Source organism: Saccostrea cucullata, unplaced genomic scaffold (genome assembly GCF_032062105.1).
Source record: "Saccostrea cucullata isolate Sc308-1 unplaced genomic scaffold, CSIRO_AGI_Scuc_v1 ctg6481, whole genome shotgun sequence".
NCBI classification, from domain to species: Eukaryota; Metazoa; Mollusca; class Bivalvia; order Ostreida; family Ostreidae; genus Saccostrea; species Saccostrea cuccullata.
In genome coordinates, this window is record NW_026933348.1 from 41,488 (window position 1) to 53,354 (window position 11,867).

Genomic DNA, 11,867 nt, shown 5'->3' on the forward strand with positions numbered 1-11,867 from the left:
ACTGACAGAAACTCTCCGCTCTAATTTAGGCCGCGAGCTTGGCCAGCTTACGTCAATTTTACTCTCAAACGCACACGTACGCGTCGTTTGCGTAATGCTTTTTTAGCATGTTTACACTGGAAAAATGTAGCTTATATTTGTCAATACTTTTTTACAAACATTCACAAGTACCAAACCTGCTGGGTTCTGTATATTCTATCCTAAATCGAAAATTAGCGGGATTCGATTGAGCGGGGGGATTTGTTGACTTTGGAATAATACAGCTAATCTCAGCTATAAAGTCTACCGTCGGAAGGGTTAACTAATAATGCTATGAAAAAATAAATGCTCTGGTGAACTCAATGCACAGGAAAATCAAGTTACTGATGCGAAAGAGAGATTATAAAAATTTTTAGTTTTATTTTGGGGGGTGTCACCATATTGATATCAGTATCTCAGGAACTATCACTAAAAATCGCATAAAATTTTGGTAAATTGTTAATTAAAGATGAATTAAAATGTATGATAAAAATGCTGAAAAACATATTTGAAATAATTGTTTTAATTTAACTCAACAGTTTAATACGCGTTTCTTAATCCTTACAGTATATATACATTTCCCCTCTAACTAATGAGAGATAGGTTATTTACAGATGCTAATATTCTTGACCTTTTGCACTTACATGGATTTTATTATTAAATGACTGTTTGGGGCTACTTTCAGATTAAAAATGTTTATAAATATGTACTTTTAATTTAAAAGATCATATTTAATAGAGAAATTGTAATAAAACTCCAAGAATATGAATAAGTAACAAATAATTATAAAAAGGAATGCACATCATTTCATGATAGATTTCACAAAATATACACACAATCAACAACACGTACATATTTGACTTAGACACATTTAATCAAGATATAACACTCTTTAGTAGGCAACTGACGATTTTTTTAAAGGATTTTTGCATTTCTTCAAAATAGTTACATACCATTTTCATTATTACAGTAAGTTGTAAACATGGCAATTTCATCACACACGATAGTCTTGGATTTATCAACTTAATTCAGGTCAAGATCTATTAAATGAAAGGTGCCTACAGGTTTCTCTTATTTATAAAAAATATATTCATTAAGCATTATGTTAAAAAATATATATAAATCGAATTAAGATTATTTAGGCATGATTTTAAATTGAATTCTGTCAATTTCAAAATGCAGAATTTTCTACCATTTCTATACTGAGGCTGCAAAGTACGGGAAATGACATTGAATTAATTATGATGGATCTAGCAGAGGCTAAACACATTCACTAGTTATGATGTCATACGACGTAGGTTCTACTTCAATATCAAAGTAAAAAGTTCAACACTAGCCCGGGGATAATTACTTTCAATTTATAATAATAATTATGTAAAAACATCTCTATACCATGAAAAGTGCTGCTAGAATCCTACTGTCCTATCACAAAAAGTATTATTCAACACTTTTAGACGAAACCTTCCCAAAATTTTTACATTTTGCTCATAACATCGTAAAAATTGCATAAATTCCCGTAAACCATACGATTCTAGCAGCAATTTTCCAAAAACAGAACGAGAAGTTTAGATAGAAACAAAAATTAAGTTTCAAAGTATACGGCGTATACGTAGTGTTGAACTTTTGCATCTTTTTTGTTACGGACGACAGAGGAAAGGCTGATCGGCAAGTAAACACCCTTACTGCTTTAATTGTAGAATTATATTAGCATACCTTATTCATAAGCTTTATTCCCAAAAGAATCTCACATGATATTCATTATAATTGCTTTTAAACTCCGATTTCTTGTGATTGTTTACATGAATTCTCGTTACGTTTCACTTTCACTCTTCTACTGCATGATCAACAGTTTCGACGTCACGGGTTTGGTATTTACACCTGTGATAACTAAAGAGACCCAGAAACGATAAAATCCCCTTTATATTATGCCTCTGCATATTTTGATTCATTTTTACGACCTCAAATCAATATTTGGTATTGATTTTAAGAATTCAATATTTCTAAACTTCACGTCATATAGCTTACTATGACGTCATATCATATAGGCAAGTAAAATGTTGGTTATAACCTTAACATACCTGCGTGAAAATAATCGTTTTATTTTTGGCTAGGTTTTTTTTCCAATATATGTAGTCTAAGTATGAATTTACAGGCAACTTGTCATGAGAGTTTAATCAGGTTTTATAAAAAAGCATCTTTGTGACGTTACATGACTTTGCTGATCACGTGACGGACACTTATGAGCTATCCATAAATATTGCACAAAATCGAATCGGCACAATTGCAAAAAAATATTATTGTGAAAAGTTTGTTATGAAATTCAATTCGTCGTAATCTTGGTGGTTAAATAAATTTTCTTAAGAAAATATTTTACGAGAAATTCATGTTACCCAGATATAAGGGAGCATTTTCCACTTTTTATCGCAAATTATATAAAAAAAATAAATTACCCACAATCCCCCCGCAAAATTCAGTTAGAGGACATACTTCTCTAGTAGATTTACATGGAATATCTTTAATTTATCCTTATTAATCATTTGTGCCAGTCAAATATATACACAAGTAATGAATTTCAACTCAGTCTACGAACGTGGAAGCGTTTCACATGCATTTTTTGTTAATGTGTAAATATGTGCAAATCGGATAAGTGAAAGGCATATCAATATTAATTGCAACATCACTACAGCACACTGGAATTTAAAAAGCACTTGAATTCAACAATTCCAAAAAATCTACCTTTCATATGAGAGGAATGTAAAAAATAAGACACTTTACCCGTCATTTAGCTCATGCATGGGGTGATATGACATCATTTGCTATTGTGATGTCATATCTAGGTAGTTCAGAGAAGTAACTACAATTGGAACACTTTGGTATTTTACGGACAACCTTATCCTAGCCGTGTATGAAGACCTCATCCATTTTTCTCGTGTTTTATTAAAATAATAACTGTTCGAATGTCATTTGGAAGTCAGTTGCTGAACTGAGCAGTTTCAATCTCAAATGAAATGTTCAGATAAACAAAACTTTAAAAGCTAATGTCAAACTGAGCATTGAAGGAATAGAACATTTTGACCCCTGTAAACACCAAAGTGAAATCATTGTCACGGAGCAGTAAGCTATCCCTTTCGACCATCCAAATGAGTATATGCTGTTTTTTGCCGAGTAAGCATTATTTCAGCTACACGTCAGGGAAAGAAAAGTTTTAACAGTAATGTATTTCATAGAAGTAATTATATATAAGTTCTCAGATTTGCCTGCAATGCTTCTAATAGGAAAACATCCACATCAAACAGATATGTCAGACCCTGTAATGTTATTAACGTTAGGTTTAATGGGATACAGAATCAACGTACGAATGAAAATGAATAATGTTATTTGATCACGTTTTCAGTATATCTAAATGTCAAAGTAAATGCCACTGCAGAGACTTCTATTTAGATCACCTGATCTGAAAACACCAGTTTGCTTTTCTAATCGTTAGTCCATCCGTTTTTCTGTTTATCTATTCACTAAACACAAGGCTAATTTGAACTAAAATTCGTACAAAGCATCTTTGGGTGAAGGGAATTTTAAATGATTAAGGTAAAGCACCAAGCTCTCTGACAAGGGGAAATAATCACGAACAGACAAAATAAAGTTGGGTAATTAAAAATAACGTTCTCTTGATCAGGAATCACTGGATCATAAAAGCTAAAACGTTTGTGGAAGCATCCTGGGGTAGTGTAAATTTTAAATTGTTAAAGTCTGGGAGTAGAGTTGGACAACAACAGGGAATCAAAGATTTACAGTAAAATGTAATAGAATCAATTCTGGTCAAGAAGAGCCAAAAATGATGTGGAAGCTTCTTAAAGTAGAGTAGATTCTAAAATGTTAAAATCGCTCCCCCTAGGTGGTAGATTTTGGCCACAATGGGGAATCAACGTTTTACATTGAAATATATATAAAATAATAAAAAATATTTTCAAAAAACCTTATTTTCGGTACCCAAATGGCCAGTAAAGTTTATTTTTTTTTTTGAAAGCCTTCTTCGGTAGTGTAGACTTTACATTTTCCAAACCATGGCCCTTGGGAGTAGAGTCGGACCAAAATAAGTATGACAATGGGGGAAAATCGTGTGAAGAACAGCAGAGCCAAAGTCTTTTATGTAAGGTTGTGACCAATGAGCTCGGCCTCTTGTTTTGTAGAGAGTTTGAAATGTATTCTGCTTTAAATTAATACAAAAACAGATCTGCTGATTAAAATCATAACTAGTACATAAATAGGAAATCCCACAAGTCTAACAGATCGCTGGAAGATATCGTCTCCAAACACTAAATAGATATTGTTAAGAAGCAACTATACATTGTAGCATCTCTAATTATCGACTTCAGTTCAATTTTCGTGAAGAATCCGATTGATTTTTCCTAAATAAATGTGATTTTGCAAAGAAAAGTTGATGGCAAGGTACAAAAAATAAGATAATTGATCAAGGAGACATGGAGGAGTTCTATTCTGATACTGAATGTTTACTTACAGTTTCTGTAAATTTGGCAAACCATTAAAGGCATTGCTCCGAATTGTGTTTATATTGTTGCCATTTAACCGCCTAAAAAATTGAAATAAATTCATATGTACAAGGAGTTTTTATGTCCCGTAATTGAAGATTTGGGGGTACATAGTTTTTGCTCTGTCCGTTCGTCTGTCTGTCTGTCTGTGTCATGGAACTTTTGAGAGTTTATATTTTATTTTATAAAGCGTTAGTATACACGCACACTTATATTATGTTTTGTATGCCGTCATAATAGTATACCTTACCACAAGGTCATAAATAACCTTTTTTCTACTGTTAAGTTAAGAGTTCTGATAAACACCAAACAGTACAGAAGTGTAGAGAAGTGTTTTTCATATCTTCGAGTTATCAACTCAAAGTATTCTCGTCAGTCTGTTTTTTCTGTTTGTGTGTTTGTCCGCCAAAAAATAAAAATCATAGTTAGAATTTGTATTCACTGTGTCAACACATTTGACCTCTTTACCTCGACCTTGGAGTTTGATCTACTTTTGCAAGAGTTCACCCAACTTTAGCCTTGGACAAGTCTTGAAAAGTTGATGATAAGGCTTACATATTTTAATTTTTGGATTATAATTTTCAAAGTAAAACTTACAAACTATGTCCTGTCCTGGGCCCTAATACTGATCCTGGGCATATTAATTTTGATAATAGGCTGAGTATTCATTGTAATCATGTACCCACTTTGCCTGCTAGATGCGTAGGGTTACCATATAATTTCCATGATATTTAATACATGTTCTTTTATCAGATCTAGATATACAATGGAATAAGGAAAAACATAATGTCTTACGTAACCTATCATAACCACAGGCATCTAAAGTGTGGATCAATATCCCCCTTTTTGATTAGAAAAAATGTAAGAGTATATAATATCTCAAAAGTATAAAATCCCCCCATCAAACAAATCTATTTGTTATTCTGTGCAACAAGACTGCTGTACTTTTACTCACGTTTAAAGAATGACCTTATACGGTATAATAAAAATACACAAGGTAAGAAACAAAAGTTGTAAACAACCGTTGGATTCCCTTCGAGACAAATTTCCAAGGTAATAACAGTGTTACCTATCATAATTTTGCAAGCAAAAGCTGTTAGGGAGATGTTCTTCTACTGGTCTCTTTAACCTAAAATCCGCCGTTAGTGTTTGACATGCTGTAAAAGGACGATTTATTAATCAGATAAATTTTCTTTTTTGAAAGCTTTGGAGGAGGATTTAGAGTCGATTGGTTACGAATTTAAACTGTATCACAGTTATCCAATCAGTTAAGGCGAAATAAAAGTGCGACATATTGATCTGTTTGACGGGGAAATTCTACATTTTTGAGATATTATACACTCTTACATTTCTTTTAATTAAAAAAAGGGTATTGATCCACATTTCAGTTCCTGTATTTATAACCTATTGCTACTGGTATTATACAATTACTTTTGTTGTTGTTGTTGTTGTTATTTTTTTGGTCAGTACGATGATCTGGCTTATTTCGGACTCTATTAGTACTGTACTGTACAGTACTGTCTATGAATCTATCGTATTGAGTGACATAATTAAACAACAATTGTTTTAGTACATGATTCAAAGATTAAATGATACAGACTCATAAAAGCAAACCATGCCATCTTTCTTGTTTATATTTATTGTTTTAGCCAAAGCTGGATTAAATAAGGATAACCATTTGTATTAATTTGGAATCTTTTTGTGCTGTACTCTACAAAATAAAGTAAATGTCAGTGCACATTGCATCATTTGTAAGGGGGTGTGGGACTTATTAGGGGAAAAATAACAACTTACCTGCGGAAAATTTGAAATGACACCCCCACCCCAAGATTCTATGTGCCTGAATGTTATGTTCATCTTGTTTATTAATGTAACAAGGATCTTTTTTTAGTTTTCTGTGTTAAATTGTGACGGGGATATAAGACATTTTATAAATGTTTTCTAAGTACAGTCAAAGTTCTAATTTATATTCAGAAGAAATGAGGAGCGGGTAGGAGGCACACACCATACCACAACCGGATTTTAGGTGCCTGAATGTTATGACACATGCCTAAAAAAATGGTCAGGTAATATGATTTTTCACAATTAATTGTGTCAACTAATTATTTTAACTTGGAAATCCTCATTATTTTTAGTCCAATGTAGAAATAATAAATCCTAACTGTACGAAAATTTACGCCCTGACTCCAGACAGAATTCAGAACACGGAATCCGCTTATTATCTATAAGGAGCTTAATTAGACTATTAGACGGAGTCCGGGTGGAGTCAGGGCGTAATAGGGCTCGAAATATTTAAATGAGTTAAGGCGTATTCCGCCTTTCCTAATATGGAATACCTGCAAGGCGTATTCAGCCTTACCTACAAGGCGTATTCCACCTAACCTGCTAGGCGTATTCCACCTGAACTGCAAGACGTATTCCGCCTTACCTACAATAGGCGTATTCCGCCTAACCTGTAAGGCGTATTCCGCCTAACTTCACGTAGGCATATTCCGCCTTACTAGCAAGCGGTATTCCGCCTAATGGTTAGAGGGGTTTTGCATTAATGTTTACATAATCTACATTTACTTATCACAGTGTATCAGATCTTTTACAAACTTAACAATAAATAAAATTAAATTATACAAATAATATATCATTTATTTTTTAGTTCTTTAAAATTCAATGACTACAAAACATGTTTACATTTGAAAATGTCCTGACTTGCCTTCACATGAAATTAAAACTTAAAAGATAAAAAATATTGTACCAAAAAATAATTGAACAATTAGTTGTTAATTTACAATTGGTTGAATATTTTCACAAAATTCTTTCTGTCTGTAAGGAAATAGTGTGTCATTTTTATTGTTCTCCTTCCTACATTATCAGTGGTATAACCTGGCTATCTTTTCCATGATTCCAGCTTTCCTTTGCCATTCTTCACACAACACATGATGAAGTCTGTAAAGAAAATACATAACTGAGATGAATTTGTCATTCAAAAAAAAAAAACTTTAACATTTTTCAATAAAATGACTCTTTTATGAATTCTGTTCTGTATTACAGATCAGCTAGGATGCAAACATTCTTGTGTGATTTTTCTCAACACTAAAACTTACATAATATAAGAATGATTTTTTATATATATCTATCAGTTGCCTGATATCTTCATGTATTCTTACCTCTCATAACCTGCTGTAGCGGTCAGCCGGTTAAGTCTATAGATAATCTACATAAAGCACATGTGTAAGATTGCATTTCTCTTCCCCATGAATCTTCAGCAAGCTCTCAAATGAGAAGAGCAGAATTGCCTGTTTACTGGTAAGGGTGGATGGACGTTTGCTTCTGGCCTTCATCCTGACTTGCTGTGGTTGCCGCTATCCTCATTTTACCTTTATTCAGCCATAATCGCTGAGTACTTGTACTGCTCAAAATGCTGAAATGTATAACACTGCACTCAGTGCACTGCAGAAAATCCTAATATTTTCTATTTCAATATAAAAGAGGTTTTAATCAAGGTACCAAGTACGCTCATACAATGCTCCCTATACGTTCGTACTACGTTCTCACTACGATCGCTCTACGTTCCTGAAGATCCTACGAAGACCTTCAATGACCTTACGCCGATCAAATCACGACCTATTAGACAGGAGTTTGTTCTTATAGCGCTTCATCATCAGTAAACTACATGTAAAGGGTGACACTATACTTGACAATCATTTGCAATTGAGAATTTTCACATCTTATTACAGTTAAAATTGAAAATGCCCTTAAACCATATGGTCAAGACCGCAAAAAAAAAAAAACCGCGGTCACAAGATATGTATCATCGCTAAAATCGTAGTACAAATATCTGCGATTGAAAGACACCTATATAGATTTACATCATCGTCAAAATCGTACTAGAAGCGTAATGCAATCGTAATATGATCGGCACCACCGTAGCGACATCGCCGTACAGTCATCTAGGTATGCGTAGCATCGTAGTATGGTCTTTAACAGTTTAATGTCGTAGTGGCAGCGTAGCGTAAATGCAGTAAACACGGCCGATTGTCGGCAACGGTCTGCGTAACATCGTACTAGAAGCGTTTTAGCATCGCGTTTGACGTAGCGACATCGTAGTATGGTCGTCGGGAAGATCACAATTTGCGAAAATTGCTCCATTTAGACGCCGATCGGCTGCGATCTGCCCCGATCCAAAAAAAAATTAAGATCGTGGCTTGATCGGGATGATCGCCGTAGAGTCGCAGTTCTGTGTGAACGGGGGGGGGGGGTTAAGCAGCGAACTACACTTTTAAAAAGGTGTTTGTGTATCAATTCCACTAACCCTGGTTAAAACAGTGCTTACACACAAACATAACAAAATTTTCAACCGTGATTTTAAAACTGGAAGTAAGTGACGGTCACTAATTTTAAAGGGAAATCATGTTTCCGGAAAACACATTAAAATAAGAAAAGGACATGTTACTTAATAATTGATCAATGGATTAATTTATTTATTTTCCTATCTTTTATCTCTGTATTTTTTAACAATTTACTCCAAAAGGGAAACAGTCATAATATTGAGAAAATTTGCATGGGGGGGGGGGGGTTGGTTGAGGCTACCCTATACATTTGGCAATAAGAAATGGCACCTGAAATTTTAAGCACATTTTTCTTTAAAGATCTGGGTTAGTGTATAGTGTATTGTGAATATATGGGACTTCAATGCTATTGGATTTAATTAACAGAGTAATGGTGGAGTCCAAATTTTGGCTGTACGAAATAAAAAAGAGAGAGAGGGGGAAAAAGAAATAACAAAACAAAAAACACGGCTTAGAATTTAACTTACCGTTGTTTTCCACATTTATTCCCGTACCGAGGTCCTTCCCAGTCCATTTAGCAGATGATGTTCACTGCCCAGCATAATTTGCTTCACTTCAAAGCTCAGTAGAATAACACTAAAAGTTGTCACTCTTTTTTTCCAACAAAACACATAACGAATGAACAATCATCTTCTTAATAATAATTTACAGGCATACATGTTGCCAAAAATCCTTTTTAACTTAATGAAATATAAAGATTCATCAACCAAATTGACAACAGTCATCACTTTCAAAATCTGCATTCAAACTGACCAGTGCATCCAAAATGAGGCTCTGGCTGAAAATTTCCGCCCCTGTAGAGGGGGTCAAGCAGTGCGCATTAGAAATTAAAGTATACATTGTATCTGGTATACAATATGGCAGCAAAAAAAACTTACTCATCTAGGAAACGCAACAATCAATGTTATATAAAGCATAATACTCGAAGTCAAATAACTTGATTAAAAGTTATGTTTGACTTTTTTTTACGAATATCTCCCCCATTAGTGCCTTAAGAAAACAAGGTCATCTAGAGGAATAAAACATGTGGTCATACTTTATTTATACTGTTCACAATCCTAAGATTACTGCAGATTCCGTCTAAGAGCTAAGCCGGAAAACGTCTAACAAAAATACGCCTAGGATTTAAGGTGAATCCACCTTAGATATGAGGCGGAAAACGGTTAAAGCTTAGACGTTTTCCATGTCTGCCTTAGGTACAGCTTGGTCCTCCCAGCACTTAACCGGAATCTGTCTCAGTCCGCCCGGACTCCAGCCGGAAAACGGTTAAGAGTTTCGTACGGGTAATGTTCACCGTAAATTTCACATGCAGGTAAATAAAACGTTGTTCTTTTCTATAATATTTTAACTCCGACAATCAGAATCAGGAATTATTTTGTCATAAAAAAATGAAATATTTATTCAATGTTTGTTTACTTACAGTGTCTGTAAATTTAACAAATTGTCGAAGACATCACCTTCCAACATGGTGATTTGATTCCCTTCCAGATCCCTGGAGAGTGTTTAGTCAAATAGTCGTCGAAAGAATTGTACTTGATTATAAAAGTAACTTAATAAACTGAAAATTCAACTACGATCTTATCGGTCATTGAGGTGACTGAAATTATTGTATTATATGATAAAGCTTCAATTTTAATGGAGTTTACAAATTTTAATATTTTAAGATAATTTTCTTTTTCATTTTATTTTTTCATTTACTTATTTATTGTTTGAGCAAAATTATATTCTATTGGAAACATTTCTCCAAAGAAAAATCAAAAGACATCATATCAGCAGAATACAAAGTCCCTACGAATAATATATCTTTTAAGATAGATTATGTTTAGTTTTTATACAAATGAAATGTGAAAATAACGAACCGTGATCTAAGTACAAAAATAATTTGAAACGTGTTTGCGATGTCTCACAGAGAGGTGACTTAGGACTGATGTTGAAAATGCAGAACTAAAAGATCTTGAACCTAATGGTTACAATGTGATACATATATATAATCCCCGGGTAAATCGGATGATGATGTTGCCATCGTAATTCGGAAGGATATAAAGATAACAAAAATCCATATGAACCACTCCTTTACTCAGTTTGACTCTTGATTGTACAATGTCTACCAATGATTCTAAACCGCAGATTTGTGTAGTTTATTGACCACGTCCTCCAAAAGTTAGCAAGTTAACAATATGTTTGTTTTAAAATTTCAATGAATAGTTGGATTATATCAGGTGTCATGTGATCGATACAAAAGTACTGCTAACAATCTAATTAAGAGAATTTGTGTCCCCCGCTTCGGGAAAAAGTAAACCATGCACAGTTTGGGGGAGGGGGGAGGGGCAAATCCCCCTGACTGAATTTGTAGAATTATTGAATGTATACATGTATACTGAAGAAAATAAAATATGCCAACATGAATATAATAATTTGATTTCTCATTTCTTTATCATATGCATAGAAGATTCTTTTTATTTATTTAATAAATTTTTCATTTAACATGCTGGATACTATCATTTAGAAAAATCAGTATTTTGAAAATAAAATGGACTCGAACCGGGACCTCTCACATGTGAAGCGGGAAACTGACCACTACACCAATAAACCGCTTGACATTGATGAAAATTATATGCAAAGATGAAGTCACATGTACATGTATATATTCACGTTCGATATTGTCAAAATTTTACATAAAGCATGATGTCTAATTTTATTAAACAGTTCTAATAGATGGAATAAAAATACTAGAGAGTCTGCTATTGCAAACAATATGTCGCCCCGAACTGGACAAGACTTTCATTTTTGGTATCACTAAAACAAAACCCATTACCAAAGCTTGGACAACCATCGATTCGTATCAGTCCATTCAGTACTTTGATTTAAAAGTCAAAGTTAAAGTATTTTTACTTTCCCTTGGTTTCCATGGCAATAATCGATTATTTGGAAATTTTAAATGCGAATCGCACAACTACAA

At 33.6% G+C, this 11,867-nt stretch overlaps 1 protein-coding gene across 2 annotated transcripts in view; it reads right to left on the minus strand.

Annotated features, from left to right (window-relative positions):
• LOC134238064 (leucine-rich repeat-containing protein 15-like) overlaps positions 1–10,516 on the minus strand; it is a 46,468-nt gene extending 35,952 nt beyond the window's left edge. For both annotated transcript variants that reach the window (XM_062720194.1, XM_062720193.1), the window contains exons 1-2: positions 10,329–10,516; positions 4,535–4,606 (exon numbers count right to left, since the gene is read on the minus strand). In XM_062720194.1, the coding sequence (XP_062576178.1) occupies positions 4,535–4,606; positions 10,329–10,375 (119 nt within the window). In that variant the 5' untranslated portion in view covers positions 10,376–10,516. The remainder of the gene's footprint in view (positions 1–4,534; positions 4,607–10,328) is intronic.
• Between the last annotated feature and the right edge of the window lie 1,351 nt (positions 10,517–11,867).